Genomic DNA, 19,846 nt, shown 5'->3' on the forward strand with positions numbered 1-19,846 from the left:
GGGAGGCATCTTTCCCACCATGGCCCAGATCCCCACCACTTCTTTTTTCTTTCCAGCAGCCTTGGGAGCCCACAGTCCCTGCCCAAGCTTGGCTGTGATCCTTCTAAGCTTTCTTCAAATGGCAACTTGTGGGCTGTGAAAGGTTTGCTCAGCTGCCTTTGCTTCGAAGATCCTTGCTCAAGGGGGCTGGCTGGCCACAGAAAGGCCTGGCCAGATAAGACTCAGAAGAGATCTGGATGCTAATGGGATGGATGCATAAAGACTCCAGAGGCCATGTACCCAGTGGGATGAATAAAGGGCAACTTTGCAGTCAAATGTTCTACTCCTGAGTTATATCCCCTCTAAAGGGGAATATTTCTCATTCTACTTTTAGAAAGTTATGGCAGGGAGGAATTTTAAGTACCATCTTGTTCCCTTCCCAGATTGTACCAGGAAGAAACAGGCCTGGAGAAGTCGTGGTAGAGCCACAGCCCAAATGCAGTCATCTAATTTTATGTCTACCATGTTCTACAGCCACAAATAATTTTGCTCACCCCCTTCCTGCCTCTATGGCATTGAAGTGCTCACATAAACTTCATGGGCTTTAATTTCCCTTAAATTTAAAGTGAGGATAATGTCTGGATCTACTTCATGAGACATTAGAATGAAAGCAGGTAACCCTTTTCAAGGCACTTAGCAGTGTTCTGTAAACATTGCCAATTATTAATGTTGGTATTAGCTCATCATTGGAATACTTGACCAGCAGCGTCTACATGTATGCACTGACAAGTGCCCATGCCCCTCTAGGAAGCATGGCATCACCCATCACCCACCTTCATGTAAACATCAATGGCTCTGAGATCCAGCTCAGGCGGCACCCCTCAAGATATCCTCCTCTTAGTACCATTCCCCATTTCCAGCTTGGGGTACTTAGCTGCCCTTCTTTTCTATCCCCACAGCATCCAGCACAACTCTCTCTCTAGGAGAGGTCAGAGAGTGTGTCTTATTCATGTCTCCACCCCTGACATCTACACATGCCATGGAGAAGAGGATGTGCGATATTTGTTAACCAAAGGAAGGAAAGGAAGGCAGAAGAGGGGGGAGAAAACAGGCATTATGTATGAATAAGAAAGTGGTGTTGATAATGAATTTTTAACTATTTAATTTCTTCCTTCTGGCCAAGCTAAGCCTCCCCAAAATTATACCTTCTACTGATGTGGCCATACCCACTAGGCTCTTTCCAACTCCTTTACTGTCCTCATAAGTAATAAAGTTATGAACAAACAGAAATGGGAAAGCACCACATTCTCATAATCAGACCTATTCTCATAGTTGGCCAAGAGATCCCACATATATCAGCCCATTGACACTCATTTGGGGTAGGGAGTATTAACGCTGCTTTTGGGGGTGGCTGGGTGGCTCAGTCAGTTAACATCCAACTGTTGGTATCAGCTCAGGTCATGATCTCATGGTTTGTGAATTTGAGCCCCCACACTGGGCTCCCCACTGACAATGCAGAGCCTGCTTGGAATTCCGTCTCTCCCTCTCTCTCTCTCTCTCTGCCCTTCCTCTGCTCAGTCTCTCTGTCTCTCTCAAAATAAATGAATACATTCTAAAAACTATTTAAAAAAAAACCAAAACATTGCTTTTGGATGAGGAAACAGAGGCTCAGGTCAAAAAAAAAAAAAACTGGAAAGCAGAGTAGCTAGGTGTAGAACTCACATCTCCTGGGTCATAGATAAATGCACTTAACCACTGCACCATGTTATCTTCTCTCTCCCAGCACTGTACCACTGCCTCACCCCTACACCACTGTGCAAACACCAAGTCAATAAGGAGGGAACATCGCACTATAATCCCAAGCTCCCTCTCATCAGAGCTCCCGTCCATCACTCTCTCCTCCCTGCTGAAAAGTCAAAGTGGTCTTCTGCTCACAATAGCAGAATAGAATTATTAATGAGAAGAAATTACATTTCCCTACCCCTTTCGACCGTCCTCTGCCCCCCATTCCTAGGAACGTATTTTTGGACTCAATGTGCTATCAAAACACAGAAATTAGTCTCTAATTTTGGACGTCAAACTCAGTTATCCCTTTTGTTAGGAAAGGAAATTAATAACAATTCATCCTGGTCAGGAGCCAAGCTAACATCTTAGCACAGAGTGTCATTAAAAATCCCAACCCAACTGGCTGTTGTGATATCTTTAAAAGCTTCAACGTGTTCAGCCGCTTAGAGTGGTTTTCCAGAGTTTATTCTCCCTCAAGCCCCTTGTCACTTTTAACCTGGGGATCAGTTACTATTTAAGGAAGAAATAGCTTGAAGCATTTTTTTTCCTTCCATGGTTTTGTAGACCTAGGCTTTTCTAATAAAGAGGTTTGAGGGGGAAAAAAGCAGATTCTACTCTAGGGGGTATCCACCGCCCCAAGCAACAGCTCCAGGCCATTGCTGAGCGAGTTGCCCATTAAGTACCAGAAGAGGAAGAAGGCAAAGAAGTTTTCACAGTTTATAATTATATTACCAGTTTCATTACAGATCTCATTTTAATTCTGACTGAAACCTAGCCTTGCCTTCTCCCTGCACTCTCTCATGTATAGTTATTAAATCTGGGTTGGAGTTCAACCTATTCTTCCTGATTTCAGCATATTAATATGGTTTATTGGTATTTCATTGCCACCTCCCTCCTCTCTGCCCCCCCCCCCGGGTGTTCTGAATCTCAGCTCAATTTATATTTTCCCCTCTTCCTGGGCTTCTGGATAAAGCTGGTTTCATTTTGGTACTGGGGGGGAGAAATGTGATTTTGATTGGAGTTTCTTATCTTTGGGGATGGGAGGAAAAACTGTGGGGAGTGAAGTCAATCACAAGAGAGGCAAACTCAGATTTTGTGCACCATCATTCCCCCGGATATATCTTCTTAGGTTATCTAGGTTCACCTGCCTGCCCCACCTCCCTTCATTTCACAGACACAATTTATTATATGTCTGCTGAAGCCTCTGTTAGACCTCACAGTAGGGTAGGACATGAATAAGCTGTGGCCTTTGACCTTGAGGAAATTTAAGTCTAGCTAGTGAAATCACTTCATTTTTTGGTTTTCCTTCTTTCTTTCTTTCTTTCTTTCTTTCTTTCTTTCTTTCACTCACTCATTCGTTCATTCATTCAATGAATGCTGTTTGGTTGCACAAACTCTGATTTAGACACTGTCCTAGGTGCTGAATATAATGAGCAAAACAAATAAAATCTTTAGCCTCATGGAGCTTACAACTTAGTGGGAGAGACCAACATGAACTAGATAATATATAATTACCAACTTAAATAATTGGAATAAAGGAATAGAACAGGGGTTGTGGAGAATAATTACTAAGGGACCTAAAAGAGTCAGGGATATGAAAAGAGGAAGTCAATCACTTTAGGGTAAATAAATTTGTCCAGAAGAAACTGGGGAGGTAGGGAAAACGTTTTCCAGGCAGTGGGAACAACTTGTGCAAAGGTCCTGAGGTAGGAGGCAGCTAAGGATATTTAAGGAACCCACATAAAGACAGTGGAGTAAGTTGAGGCTGGATGGAGAGGTAGGTAGGGACCTGATCTTGCAGGAGCTTAAGAGCCATGTTAAGAAGTTCAGTCTTTACAATTATAGTAAGAGGTACTTGAACAGGTTTTATGAGAAAATGCAGTATGCTGAGATTGCTGATTTTAAAATATCAACTCTGTTTGTATTGTTGAAAACAGACTGGAGAGGAGTCAGATTTAACTCAGGAGGCCAGTTCTTAGGACTATGGCAGTTGTTCCAATGACACATTCATAACAATAATAGTGATGGGAGGTAGGCTGTGGGGTTATTAAAAAGGCAGAAATATAGTTCTATCTAGTTTTCAAGGAAGGGGGTTTTGATAAACAGGGTTTTCTGGAGGAAGGAGAAAATTAAGTTAGGCCATGGAGATGGGTAGAGTTGCAGTATATGGAAACTAGGAAGGGCACTTCTGGTGGAGAGAAACACTTAAACAAATGTACATAGGAAGACACAAGGCAAAGTAGCCTATCTGTCATAACAGCATCAAATGTGTGCAAAGTAGTGAAGGGCAAACAAGGCGGAGACCCTGCTATGGAGAACTTTCATCCCTGAACATGTTCTATGGCACTCAAAGGTCTGCAATTAGCACTGAACAATTTAAAACCAAGCCCCAGATGGTGCCACAGAGCAGAAGGTCCAAGGAACTCCTCTCTTTATACAGGTTTCTTTGCAGTTTGTGACTAAGCAGCCACCTTCAGTTGTGGTGTAATTTTTCCTTCCTTAAGTTGAAAATACTCCTCCCATGTATTCAAATCACTGCAAACTAGCTCTGGAGCTGGTTATAACCTCATTCTTCATTAAAGGCACAAAGCCATATAAGATTAGCTCACTCTCTTGGGTTGAAAGACATGAAGTAGGGGTGGAAGCAAATATAGATTGAGATTCATCATATATAATTTTTGTTTTCAAAAGCAGCTACACGTGGCATATTAATGAGCTAGGCCATCCTAATGATAAACATTTCCACTTCAGGTTTTCACAGGCTGGTAAGGAACCCTCAGACCCCAAATTCCTCAGTCATAGAAAACAAAAGGGATTTGAAATATCACCTAGTCTAACCCAAAGGTGAGGCCAACAACTTAACTTTATCTTAACATATAAATATTTTAGCAGGAATATTTTGATGTAATGAACATATCAACACAAAATTACTGTGTGTGCATATGTGTGTGTGTGTGTTTAGTCAGGGAAAGTATTCAAGAGACACTCCCTAGCTTTCACTCATTCCTGAGTTTCATTCCATTCCTGGGCTAAGGCAAAGAGTGGGTGCCACCCAAGAATGAGGTTGTGAAGAATAAACAAACATAATTTGAAAGTCCTAAAAAATTAAGTGTTTTAAAAATTTATATTCTGATAAAATGGCTCTGAATCAAAATACCATGTACCCAAGTCAAACCCATTTCTTCCCTTTTCTTCTATGGCTTCACAGAAATGTGGTCATCTATTCTTAGGAAATTTCCTATGATGGGGAACTCCTTACCTTGCAATGACCCCCTTCCAGTATTAAACAAAAGTGATAACAACCACTAACATTTATACGATTTACTGAGCCATTACTAGATCTCTGGTACTGAGCTAAAAGCTTTATGAGCATTATTTCATTTATTCTGCACAATAACTCTATGGGATAAGTACTGCTATTATCCCCACTTTATAGATAATGAAGCTGAAGCTCAGAAAGTGAAGACATTTTCAGATGAAGGATCAATTTTACTTCATCACTGACCACCTCATCACCCATCTAGCTCTAATTTTTCTTCCTGGGGACTCCCAAGTCTGTCCCCTTTTCAAAACCAATAATAATGACCATGGTTATATTTGTCAAAGAGTGGGGCATGGAAGGACCTCGGACCAGGGGTTCAGGTACATTTGGGCTCTCATGTTGCTTCACTTCTGTGTGTTAATCTGGCTAAATCACTTAACATCTCTGCATTTACATCCATGTATGCAAATGAAGATGCTAAATGCTGCCTCACAGTTCTGCTATGAGACTGGAATGAGTATAACTCCATGAAAATGTTTGAACACTGCCATATTTATAACAGATTTACTCAATAATATTGGGTTCACTTTTTGTTTAGATTCCTTCAATTCTTCTTATAGAATGATTCCTTCAGTCATTAGGTATCCACAGTGTTTTTCCAATCTCTCAACTGTGAAGCCTTTCCTTTGGACAACTTCCAATATATCACTCACCTTCTCAAAGCACCAGAACAGAACAGACTATAAGAGAGAACTCTAGGTGTACTGTTATTTGTCTACACTAGAGTGGAGCCATCTCACTCACTTAATCTAAACTTACTCCTTTAAAAGTTGCGTCTTTGGGCCACCTGGGTGGCTCAGTCAGGTAAGTATCCGACTTCGGCTCAGGTCATGATCTTGTAGTTCATGAGTTTGAGTCCCACACAGGCTCTCTGCTGTCAGCATGGAGCCCACTTTGGATCCTCTGTCCCTGGTCTCTCTCTGCCCCTCCCCCATTCTCTTTCTCACTGTCCTCTCAAAAATAAATAAACATAAAAAATTAAGAGTTGCCTCTTCTATTAGCTTGCTGTAGTGTCAGAATATTGGGTAAATATACCCTGACCTACACTGGGAGCCTCAAGAGATGAACAAACCAACATCTCAAATAAGATAAGCTTTTAAAATTAACTTGTAACCATTCATCCACAATGCCACCTACATGACAATCTGGATGAAGCCTGGATCCATGTACATTATCAGGTCTGCTTTGTTATAAAACTCACAGTCGCCATTTACATTGCATTCAGTGCTATGGACAATCACTGGAGCTACAGCATGAGGCAGCTCCATTAATATGACATTGACACAGTAAAAGATGGAAGAAACCAAAGCCCTTTATCAGGAGTCCCTGTGGTTCCAAGGAGTTATTACATTATTATATGTTATTATAAAAGTAACATTTACAGAGATATTAATGTAACTCTCAAACTTCTGTTAATTTATCACACAGAGTTCATATTAAGAATATTAGTATATAGGCTCCACCCCTAGAGACTGTGATTCACTAGTTCTAAGACTCATCAGCCCAAATGACCAAAATGCTTATAACTAACAGGCCACAGCTGAAAAAACAGCTAGATTCAAGGAGTTTGGACATAAATCTAATTCATCTCTTCACTGTGTACTTAGCAGGGCAAAAAGCCTCTAGTGGCCTTGAGAAGACCCAGACAAAGAAAGGGGTGATATTTGCCAAGGGTTTGGATGAGGGCTATTGCTCTTGCCAGTTAGGATATGGAAAAGTGCCACGTTGTGCTGGCCTTTACCTATAACGGGCAGTGAGTATCAAGTACAACGATACCATAACACAACTGCAGAATACTTTTCTTTTTTTTTTATTTTTTTTATTTTTTTTTTTAATTTTTTTTTTCAACGTTTATTTATTTTTGAGACAGAGAGAGACAGAGCATGAACGGGGCAGGGGCAGAGAGAGAGGGAGACACAGAATCAGAAACAGGCTCCAGGCTCTGAGCCATCAGCCCAGAGCCCGACGCGGGGCTCGAACTCACGGACCGCAAGATCGTGACCTGGCTGAAGTCGGACGCTTAACCGACTGCGCCACCCAGGCGCCCCCAGAATACTTTTCTTTTTGAAGACCCGCCCCATTACTCAACCCCACGCCCCATACGTCAGCACCACGGAGAGCTCAACACATATGGCTGGATGAGTGCTCTCCCTAAGGGCTGACAAGTTGGCAGCTTAAGGTTTATGGCGAAGGTAAGAAAACTGAGAGCTGTCTTAGCCACTTAGCCATGGTCCTTGAGTGGCTTTGTCTCAGTGGAGTCCTTCCCACTCGATGGGGGCTGCTTTCATCCTGATAGGCTTTATTGTGTGTGATGTTGTTTATAACTCAGACAGTGGCCTTTTAAGGTAGGGGCATATATATATGATTGAATTGTACACTTGCATTCTGTTTTCTTTACTGTATGTATGTCATATATCGATGAATTTACAAATATTAATGCCAACTGATAATAAAGGTTCAGGAAAATAGACATCATCATCACTTACCCTCTTGCCTCCCTACATAACACTCCTGCATCTCCAGAAATCAGAGCTAGAGACCTCACTAGTCAAATTCATATAAATTATTCTTGGTTAGGCCCTGCTCCACCGCCACAGAAAACTGGATTCCACTCTTTTTCAAGTCCTCGTTTTCTTCTCTGTCAAATGGGGATAATAAAGATCACTTTGAAGAGCTGTTGGGGGAATGGGATGTGCAATCCATATAGGTTATCCACCCACAGGAAGCACTGGGATCATGCTGGGAAAGGTCTGCTGGCCTAGAACTGGACAGCCATCGACCTGACTGTAAGTATTCACTGCTCTAAGAATTCCTGTTCAACCCCAGAAGTACCATAATAGATTGGTACTGTTTGATTCTATCAGAATCTATTAGAATAGAAGAATCCCATTTATTTAGTTTCTTATGCCTTCTTGTCCTGCCATGTACCAGCTTCTCATGTCTCTTCCTTTATGGATCATTTTAAGAATAAGAGTAGCAAGCTATGGAGATTTTTCGAGCAATCACCATGTTTTAGATATTTTATAGGTATTTTATATACATTATGTCATTCAATCTTTTCAAAATAATCTCCATTTTACAGATGAGAAAAATTGAGACATAGGGAGCTTAACTGATTCTCCTATATTTCATAGCAACTAAACAAGAAAACTGAGATATTAACCTAAACATATTCATTTCAAAGGGTACATTCCTAACCAAGACAATGCAGCATGTAGGGGACTGAGATCCTTTTGGGCTAGGTCCTCTATCACTGCCTACCATGTTTGTACCATCGCATCCCTAGGATTTGTAAACTCCATTGTCATTGTCAATTAGCCTTGATCTGTAAGCATTTTCTGCCTTAGTTTTCCTTGATTCAGTCTCCCCTTTCTTCTTAGAGATCTAATATAACAGTCCATAGGGCCATGCATAAGTCTGCTTTAATTCAGGTTTCATGCATTCATTCATCATATATTTACTGAGCATCCACCATGGACCAGGTATTGTGCTAATCATCAGGAATACAAGATCTCTCCCAGAAGACACAACTCCTGCCCCCAAAGAGATTCCAGTCTACAGGCAGAAACAGACAACTCTACAGGAAGTTGTAAAGTTTTAAGCTTATGACAGAGGTCAGAATAAGGACCACTGAGAAAGGGCACCTGTTATCTCACCACATTTTTCTCTGTCCTTCCAAGCCATCACAACACTTTTCGAGTTTTCTTGGGTGATCCCTTGATTTTGCAATTTCACAACTACATGTTCTCTGAAAATCCGATAAATGTGGAATTGTAGGCTTCACAATAATCCAATGAGATAGGTATTATTATCATACCATTTTATAGATGCAGACTGAGGCTCTGAGAGGTAAGTCATTCACTTCGCTATAGAAATGGCAGATAACAGAACAACTATTTGAATTCATGTTTGTATTATTCTACAGCCTCTGCTCTTAGCCTCTAAACTATTTACCATGACCTTGAGAAGGTTACTTAGACTCCTTAGGAGCTCAATGTCTACAAGCATGAAAATAAATATTCAAAACTCGAATGTTGCTAAGGCCTATCGTTCTACAGTTAAAGTGTAGGGACTGGTAACACTAAAAGTTAAGATCACATGCCTTAAATGGTGGCCAAAATTTGTCCTATTGGTTTTTCCAAACTCATTGTTTATTACTCTTAGTCTTTCATCTCCATCCAGGTTCTGGCAATTCTTCCCATCCCAATCTCCATGAACCTATATGACCTAGATGCTTCTGTACATTTGCTTCCTTCTGCTTCCCTCTGCTATCCTTTTGTTATCTTACACTCAAAGTTGCACCTGTCATATATACACATATGATTTGATAGAATTGAATCAAAAATGTTATGTTTAGGACCGGAAGCCAACTGCATGTATATAAAATAAGAAATACTGAACTTCGTTGTAGTTCAGGTGAAAAACAAGTAGAGGCTAGTTTACATGGTGAAGTGGGAGCCATCACAGGATGCATTAATAGAAGTCTGAGTGTTTCAGAGAAAGGAGGTAATCATTCCACTTTGGACAAAACATATGGAAGGGATTGGTGCTAGATCTGAACATGAACTTAAAAGGTAAAGATAAAATTGAATTATATTGAGATAAGGCTGACAACTATTGAGTAAGGATCTCAAAAATATTCAATACAGATCCAATTGCAAAAATATTTTTTTTAAATAATAGGGCTAATATGGTGTTGGAAGTCAGAAGGGTGGTTACCTCTGGGAAGGCATTAACTGGGAGTGAACATAAGGAAGCTGGGAATGTATTATGGTTCGATCTGGATGGACTCTTACGTAAAAATTTAAGCTGCATACTTAATATATCTTGTTTATTATATTTATGATAACCTTCATACACTTAAAAATAGTAATGCCAAGCACTTGGACAAGCAATTGAGGAAATAGGTGCCATCACATCCTACTGGAGCATGTAAACTGGAACATCTTTCTGGAGGACACTTTAACAATAGCTATCAAGAACCTTAATCAGTTTCTTGGGCCATGCTTTTTTTGCAAATGATTACAAAGACTACAGTGTCTCATTAATTCAAATTAATTATGTGAAGAGTAAACGGTAGGATATAACATACTTGTAAAGTACATCTACACAGAATGAGATAAGAGTATTCTCCAGGACATTCAGGAAATTCCAACGAAGCTCATATGATCTTCTCGGTCGTATTTTTTAATTAGCAAATAGTATTTGGGGAGGGGATATTTTTAGTTAGGAATAGGATTCGCAAGCATAATAAGAAGCAGGAGGTTCTCTGAAGTAGCTCAGTCTCCCTGCACTCACATTTGAATTCTTCCTTAATTTAACAAATCTTATCCTTGCCCATGGCAAAAAAAAAAAAAAAAAAAAAAAAAAAAAAGCAGTCTGTAGTTCCATTCAAATAATCCAGGATTCTAAATCATAAGGGCTTCTTCCAAGGTCTTTGGAATGTTTTTTTGTTTGTTTGTTTGTTTATTTTGGTAATCTGATTGTGAAGTTGGGCTATGCATGGAGGACATTTGACCAGACAAGGGTGCAAGGTGATGAGCAGGTAATGGGGCATCTTTTATGCTTGGTTCTTACCATCTGCAATGAAGTGCTCAGGCACATGCAGAGTCACTTTCACGGTCAGTGGACAGGACATCTGACTGCCACACACCATGGCCAGGATGCAGGAGCTCACAGCAATCAATGTCAAGGCCGTCTTATTCACTGGGCTTTTCAGCAAACCTAATAACAAAAATACAACACAAAGATACATAAATCCAGAAGGTGAGAAAATAGGGATACCATGGAATTTGGGAATCCTGTTATTTTCCAAATAGGAATCTGGAAAAAGAAACCATATTTTCCAACATCTGTGCTTGCAGTGACATCTCAGTGTCCTTTGTTGGGTCTCAACTTAACTCTCTGCAAAATGGGCTTATCATCCCCTTTGGTACAGATGAAAGAAACGAGCTTCCTGAAAACTGTGGTTTTCCCTCTCCTCCCCTCTCAATTAGGCTGGTCGTTTTGGGTAATTATTAAAAAATATTAAACTCTCTATTAGCTTTAGGAGCAAGTAGGAAGAAGTGAGAAGTGCTGAATTCGCAGAGCCCAGTGGAATGAACATGGGCTTTACAGTCTGCCAACCGTGGGTTCAAATCTGGGCTTTAGCCCTCAGTGGCTGTGTGACCTGTTTCATTCTCTGAACCTCAGTTTTCTTACACGTCTGATGAGAGTAGTAAGAAACAGCTCACAGGTTGTTGTGATGATTATGTGGCATAGTGTAGACACAATGTCTATCATCTAACAGGGTCTCACAGACTGTTAGAAGCTCTTCAGTTCACATTAGTGTTGCAGGCATTTACTGAGCACCTACTATGGAGATACATACAGAGCAACGCGACAAGAGTTTTTGCTCTCCGGGAGCTTACAGGCTAGGGGGCTTATCCCCAGCTAATTAGACTCCAAGGCAAGTTGTGTTAAGGAGCTAGCAGAGAGGGTGCAAGATGTGAAGGGGAGATTTGCCTGAGAAAATTAAAGACAATTTAATAGATGCAATAGAATGAGTAGATTGGATTTGCATGGCCAGCAGAGCACTGGGCCAGCAGAGCAATTCTGTTGTCTGTGTCCTAAGCCCCCACTGTGTCTCATTCTTTAGGTCTTGCTATTGACAACTACTTTAAAGGTTTTAATAACATTTTTAGAACAATGGGTCCCAAATTTCTATCACCCACTAGGCTCTTTTGAGCAAACTTTTATTCCCAAGTCTCCTAGACATCTCCCTACAGTAGTCCCAGGGGCATGACATAAATGTGTTCAAAAGTGAACACATTATCTTCTCCTTAAAGCTCCCTCCTCTTCCTGATCCTTCTTATTCTCCTCCTCCTGTTCTTCCTTCTCCTCCTCCTGAGCTCCCCAACTTATTGAAAATACCACCATTTAAACTGGCAAGAAACTTAGACATCCTTCATGCTTGTCTTCTTCCTTTACAGCATCTGCACATCCATGCAGTTCTATTTATTCTTTTTTTAAAAGTTTATTTATTTTAAGATGGGGGGGGAAGCACAGAGAGGGAGGGAGAGAGAGAATCCCAAGCAGGCTCTGCACTGTCAGCATGGATCTCGATGTAGGGCTTGATCTCACAAACCACGGGATCATGACTTGAGGCAAAATCAAGAGTCCGAGCTTAACCAACTGAGCCACCCAGGTGCCCCTTTATTCTATGTCCTTATCATTTTCACCTGTTTCCCCACATCTCTTCTGTTCTCTGCTTATGAAATGAGGGAGGTTTGGGCACATCTTCCCATCTCATTCCCTGCTGGAACCCCTTGAGACTGTTTTACACCTCTGGGCACAGGATGCCTTCCATTCTCATTAGCCTGGCATTTGAGGCCTTTCATGGTGGGTCTCTGCACTCACACCTCCTGTTGCCCAACCCTACCTGACAGAGGTATGGGCAGGGCTGCATAACTGCAGTGCCACCACAGTCAACACTTCATCACGCTAATATCATAGGTGTTATTTCTTTTTAAAATTTTTTTAAATATTTATTTTTGAGACACACACACACACACACACACACACACACACACACACACACACAGAGTGCAAGTGGGGGAGGGGCAGAGAGAGAGGGAAACATGGAATCCGAAGCAGGCTCCAGGCTCCGAGCTGTAAGCACAGAGCCTCACATGGGTATTGAACCCACAAACCATGAGATCATGACCTGTGCCCAAGTCGGACACTTAACCGACTGAGCCACACAGGCGCCCTGACAGATGTTATATCTTTTGCATAGAACCCCACTTGTTACCTTATCCTTCATCACTCATTGAGATTAATCACAAATGTAAATTCCTCTCCCTCTAGGCAAACAAACAGCCTACGTTTGTTGTGTTTCTCAAAATATCTCACTCCAACATTAGATTCTAGTAACTGGATGGTAAGCTCAGGTGCCATATCCTTTGCCTACCATCCTTTGATCCCAATGCCTAGCACAGTGTCTGGGATGTGGTAGAATCTCAGCGAATGCATCCCAACTTCCAGGGATGATAGTAACATGTTAGTAAGCAGATAAGGTGCTGACCAGTCGAAAAGCAGGCCAACCATAAGCCAGCTGTATTGCTAGACTGGTGGATCCTAATGGAATAAGAGCCCTTATGGACAGCTTTTGGATTTTTTTGTATGTCTATCTAATTTTTTCTTAATAAACAGTGAGCTTCTTGAAGGAAGGCACCCCATCTTCACCATCTTTACATCTCTCATGCTAAACTTACTTCCTGGAACCTATAAGTTCTTTGATTTAAGAACAGCATCTTTATCTTTATTGCTAGTCCTAGTACAAGGCATAACTTTTGGTAGAGACTATTCATCTATTTGCTGTATTTGTTGGATATATGTTAGATGGAATGGCAAGTAAGATTTAAAAAGCTGCTTCTGGTGTCAGGTGGATGGGAAGTCCCTAAGCCTAAAATGACCACTGGAAGAAAAGGAACAAATTGTCTCTCTTCCTGGGAGCCACAAAAAGCTGTTTCAAACTCTGAACTATACAGTTTAGTACCTAAATAACATAAGCTTGCTAGCATCCAAGTTTTGTACTAGAAAGGGTATGGACTAGGAGTCAGTGCTTTGTGTAAATCTTTCCTTAAAAAGTCAACATGTTACCCCAAGTCTAGATATTTAACAACCTCCCCTCCTTCCCCCGCAAAGAACGCTTAGCAGCAGCACTGAGTTTCCACTCTAGATTGTGTAGAGTCTGTTCTCAGGGGACGAACATGTAAGGATGAGTCCAGCATGAACACATTCTTGGGAAGGGGAACCGGAGAGTGAGATAAGGAAGGTACATGTTCCTGGCATTGGGGAAGCAGATGCCCTGGATGGACAACAGCATCCTGTGGGTCTCTGAGAAGGCACCTCCCAGACTTGCCTCCATATGGCAGCAGAAATGGAGATGACCAAGACTTTCCTTTTGCTAATTAACCAACTACCAGAAATGCTGCCCAGCCCTCGCTGGGCTGATTTCCGGTTGGAAGATGAGGACTTATGGGCAGGTGTGGGATTGCCTGTACTATCTCTCTGGACTCACACCGGGCTAACTGCTTCCCCTAGGTCTTTTAAACCTTCACAGTAATCCACAATCTTTAGGAGTCAGTGGGGAGGGGAGTGAAGGTATATTGTTAGCTTATTGCCTCTCAGTTTTATCATCTGGAAAATAGGAAGGAGACGACACATCCTTCGAGAGTGTTGTGAGACCTAATGAGACAGCACATGTTAAATGCCTACCACAGTTTTTGGCACATGGTAGGCCCTCGCAAATGATCATTTCCAAGCCAGGTATCAGTATTTATCTAATCATTGATGGCAGAAACCAGTACTCATTTACTTCTTTGTCCAACACATTGACAGAACATATTATGAACTGAATTATTCTTTAGAAACCAAAGACAGAAACGGTGGATATAGTGGGGGAGAGTCCTAAGAAGAGGGAGGGAGTGGAGGGGAGAATGTGAATGAACAGTGTCCTGGGGAAGCCATTTATTCAGCGAATGCCTGAATCGCTACAGCTGCCTCTGAAGTCCAGGAAGAAGAAAGCACACAGGTCAAGTCTGCACTTGGGCCAGATGCCTGTGGAGCTGCCCATGGGGCTTGGGGAGTTTCCATGGCAACTGAATCTGGCAGAAACTTCACAGTGGAACTCAAACAGAGGTGACTTCTTAAGAGTTCCTGGCCCAACAAGCTGATCATTAGCATTTAGCTCTGAGTAAGAGCTGCAGACAGTGGCAAGGTAGAAACTATCTTTCCCATAAAAACCACATCCTTCTCATCCAGGCTCTGTATTGCATCACAGGAAGCCGAGACAGGGAGGAGAAACTCCCTTTACAGAGTGTTTACTATGATTCAGGCACTACGCCTAGCACTCACATCTATCCGACCATTCACCCATCCAACCAGTTTTTACCAAGCATCACCTCCTTCTCCATATTGTTCTAGGCAAAGAGGGAATGACAATGAACACAAGGCAACCAATGTCCTTGAAGCTTACATTTTGGTGAAGCAAATTCACCTCATTTAATCCTTATAACAAGCTGCTACTATCATCCCCATTTTACACATAGACAGAGGGACAGAACAACCAAATGACTTTCTAAGGTCACTCAACTTATACATGGCAGAGGCAAGATTAGAACCAGCACTTTCCAACCTTTCCCCCATATCATGCCACCTTCCACTTCACCACAGAATAAAGGTCCCACCAAGGCATCATGTAGTTGCAGAAAGAGCATGACCTCTAAAGCTAGACCTGCTTGTGTTCAAATCCTGGCTTCACCACTAACTCTCCATGTGACACTTGCCAGTGGGTCTAACCCTAAAAGGACAAAATATTTCCATCTGAAAAATGGAGGAGTGCTCTTCTTTCAGAGCTAATATGAGGACAAGACAGAACTCCATGCAACTGGAAAAAAAATCAATAAATGACAGCTTCAGATCAATAACTGATAGCTCCAGATCATAACAGGAGCATCGCCAAATGTCCAGGGTCACGGGTATTCTTGTTTCACATTCCAGCTCGCAGTCCCCTCCCCATCACTTGCAAGAGAGAGCACTGTGCTGTAGGAATAGAATTACACCAGGGTGTATTGATTGTTGGAACTGGAGAAAGTTAATAATCTAATTTCCCTTTCGTTTCCCCTCCCTCTTACCACTCAACTCCTCTCATGGCAGCAGAGAATGGCATAAAATGCATTGCTTGAGAAATTCGACCGGAAATAACTCGGCATTGTTGATCCACACGCTGCCTATAATTTGGGGTTTGATTGATTCTCGGTTTGGAGATGCCAGGTTGAGAGAAGAAAATCAAATTTAAGTTAAATTTGGAATTGAATCAATCACATTTTACAATGAAGAAAATAGATCTAACCCCATCAGACCACTGTGTGCAGAAAACTTAAAGCTGCTATACTTCCATTGAATCCTTCCTCCCGATATCTCTGGGGGACAAAAAACTAGGTCCCAAGCTGAGAAATCATTTCTTCCTTTAAATGGCATATGGGGTTGGGGTGAGGGACAGGGACTTGAAGATCCCAGGACATTAGGGCGGAGGAGGCCAATTGATAGAAAAGCCACTTAGAATAGGATGAAGAGGCTGGGTTTTGGAGATTTAAATCCAGACTCTTCCATTTAATAGCTATCTAACTTGTGGCAAGTTACCTACACTCCCAGAGCCTCAGTGTTCTAATCTATGAAATGGCAATCATAACCCATAACTGGTGGAAAAGCTGTTTAGATTAAATGTGAGATCACAATTGTAACATTAAACACATGTACTTTATCTTTCCTTTCATCTCAAGTCTTCAAATTCCCACTGCCTACAGATCTCAGCAGGATATATGGCTCTTTGGCTTACACTGGAATTCTGGCTTTTATACTTAGCTGCTGGCCTTCATGCACAAGTCACCTAACTGCTCTAAGCCTCAATGTCTTTATCTGAGAAGCTGTTCATTCAATAAGTAGTTATTTAATGTGCATCTACTATGTGCCAGACCTCATCTTTTGTGCCCTCCTATTATTTCCAGCGTCTGTAAGTGTGTCTGAATATATATTAGGTGTTCAATAAACGTCTATTTACTGAATGAGTGAATGAATGAATGAATGATTGAACGCCTAACTATCATTCTCCATTCTACCAAGAGATGTCAGTACTGGACTACTGTTACTGGTTCCTTTCTAGTCAAATGTATGCATTCATTCTCTTTGGCAATGATTGGTCCCCCTGCCCCCCCCCCCCCACCACCTTCCAGCTAGAGATCATACGAAAAGCCCTTGATAGGCTGCTAAACCTCGCGCATATCAGGGTGGCCCCTGCAGATGGCTGGTGTTCCCCACTAACTTCAATGAATGCCTCTTGGGATTCCTGCTGCACCTGAGCTCCAGCACCTCTGTGCTTCTTTGTGTGTTTCTGGAAATGAAAATTGGGACACACTGTCTGACAAGTACAAGAGTCACAATGGAGGCAGGAGGAAAGAATATTTATAAGTGTGACTTTCTGAGAATTCTACATAAGGTGGCCCCCTATCCTCAGCCTTACTCGTGGCTGGAGTGTATACATAATACTTTAGTATGATGTGTCAATATGGGGCATTCTACTCCTCCCATTCACCCCCACTTTGCTCACCTGGGGTTAATTCTCTCCTCATCTCCTTCTCTCTATCTTTGCGGTGAACTAGTTTCTTATGTTCTCTGGCTCTTTGACCATGGCACTCTCAAATACACGGCATCCTTGAAACCATTTGTAGTTTTCCCAATCTCCCATCTTTCATAGGGTTTTCCTTTGTAGGATCTGTGCCAGCGTTCATCCAGCCTATTCATATTTCCAGAGACAGCAACTTCAACATCTCCAAAGCAGCAATTCTCCTCTCAGACAGATGTACTCAACAGCCCTGGACTCTGACTCTACAAGCCAGCTTGTAGCCAGCTTCTGCTGCCCAGGGAAAAATGATGCGCTTAATACGTCCTCTTCAGGAGGAGCTAGTTAGTTAGTTAATGGTGGCAGCTGGCTTGTCGTGAGCCTTCCTTCCTCCAAATCAAGTAATGCTAGCATTATTTTATTTATCTAAAATCCTATTTTGAGTCTTATTATTATTATACTTTGTATAGATTTTCTTCTTTACAATGACTTCCCTAGCAGAGAATATCACCATCACCACCATCACCACCACAGCCGCCATCATCATCATCATCATCATCATCACAAATATTTATGAAAACATTTATGCACCCAACAATTAACTAAACATTCTCAAATAGTATCTAACTTAGACTTCATAGAAACTTCATGAGGTGCTGTCTATCATCATCCATATTTTGCACATGAGGAAGCAAAGGGCACCACTTACCAAGGGCCATGTAGCTCAAAGTTTATAGGGCTGAAACGAAAAACCATTTGACCTCGGAGTCCGAGTTCTTAACCATTACCCTCTATAACTTCTCTATCAACATGCCAGATATGGTATGAACAGTGAATACTCAACCCTAACTGTCAAGCTGCTTACAGACCTCAGCTTTTCCTAGAGCCCTGTGGTGACGATGGGTTGACACAGAGCGGTCTCATCATCCCACCTGATGATGACCACAGGTCTTCAAGGGAACCTCTCCACATCACCACACGGGACTTTATAAGGAGAGCAGATGGTGACAGGGGCAGGATAGATGGCTCTTTCTCTTCCTTTCTGACCTCCAGAAAATACTTCATGGCCTCAGTTAGTGCAGTGTGCTATTGTGAGGCCACTGGGGAACACATTTGGCTGAGTAAAGCTTGGATTGTGGCACCCTGTTGAAGATAAAGCCACTGGTGGCAGACACAGAATGGGTATAGAGACAACTGGCTCATAGGATTTCTCAATGGCAGCTGCAGATGGCTGGCCTTGGTATGAATGTAACTTTAAGGGGATGACGGTGGAGATGGTAACAATCGTGTTGGTGACAAAGATCACACAGATGGTGCCATGTTTTTTCACTTTTTATGAATTCACAAATTATTCCCAACTATCCCATTCACTTTTCAACAAAATTCCATGTAATCAGCATTGGTATTATCTCCAGTATACAAGTGCGGAGTCCAACACTTAATGGTGAACTCAAGCTTAGACATGAGAGGAATAACTGGGCCTGGAAGCCACATCTCCTGACCCACAGCCTAGTACCTTTTCACAACACTATACCCAGGTCTCATTGGCGAGGTGTGAAGGCAGGATGAGAATCCCTGCTCTCATCTATGGACCTACTGACTACACAAGTGCATCTAAATGTCCCAACGAGCCACAGCTGTTATTTCTCACCAAACAAAATGTATCTTGAAAACAAAATTTCCATTTTCAAGAAATTCTGGGACATGTTGCATTCTATATTCACCTCCTAAAGTACTAGAGTTATGTATATTTATATATCTGGTATTAGGGCACCTGGGTGGCTCAGTCAGCTTGCTCTCTGCCTCTCTCTCTCAAAAATAATAAACATTAAAAAATTATATATCTGGTATTAAAATCTCTGGAAAGGCCTGCACTGAATTCTCTTTAGCAGAATTTAACCTGATGTTCCCCAAAAGTAATAATATATTACAGAGCCATTATTCTATGAAACAAAGTAGGAAAAATGAGCTACTTTAAAAATGTATACAGAAGTTGCCATTAATTATATCAGCAGTTCCCAATAATTAACTGTTGCCCTATGCCAGGCACTATATTAAAGATTCTATTTACATTTGCCTATAGACTTCTCAACAGCCTTGCAAGGCAGAGATTACCACCTCTATCTAAAGATGGGAAAACCAAGACTTAACCATTAGGAAGTGATAGAGAAAAAATTCCTGGTCAGTCTTGTCTGACTCCAATGTCTATATGCTTTTGGCTCCTAAGCCATTAAAAGAAAATAGTTTTAGGGGCACCTGGGTAGCTCAGTCGGCAAGGCATCTGACTTTGGCTCAGGTCATGATCTCATGGTTCATGGGTTTGAGCCCCGCAGGGGGCTCTGAGCTGACAGCTCAGAGCCTGGAGCCTGCTTCATATTCTGTGTGTCCCTCTCTCTCTCTGCCCCTCCCCACTCATGCTCTGTCTCTCTCTCTCTCTTTTTCAAAAATAAATAAACATTGGGGCGCCTGGGTGGCGCAGTCGGTTAAGCGTCCGACTTCAGCCAGGTCACGATCTCGCGGTCCGTGAGTTCGAGCCCCGCGTCAGGCTCTGGGCTGATGGCTCAGAGCCTGGAGCCTGTTTCCGAGTCTGTGTCTCC

The 19,846-nt window shown here is 41.9% G+C and overlaps 1 protein-coding gene across 4 annotated transcripts in view; it reads right to left on the minus strand.

Annotated features, from left to right (window-relative positions):
* The window catches only part of ASTN2 (astrotactin 2), an 879,885-nt gene that overhangs the window by 514,496 nt on the left and 345,543 nt on the right, over positions 1 to 19,846 (minus strand). For all 4 annotated transcript variants that reach the window (XM_045469026.1, XM_045469024.1, XM_045469025.1 and 1 more), the window contains one exon: positions 10,664 to 10,810. In XM_045469026.1, the coding sequence (XP_045324982.1) occupies positions 10,664 to 10,810 (147 nt within the window). The remainder of the gene's footprint in view (positions 1 to 10,663; positions 10,811 to 19,846) is intronic.

The sequence above is a fragment of the Leopardus geoffroyi genome, chromosome D4 (assembly GCF_018350155.1).
Source record: "Leopardus geoffroyi isolate Oge1 chromosome D4, O.geoffroyi_Oge1_pat1.0, whole genome shotgun sequence".
NCBI lineage: Eukaryota > Metazoa > Chordata > Mammalia > Carnivora > Felidae > Leopardus > Leopardus geoffroyi.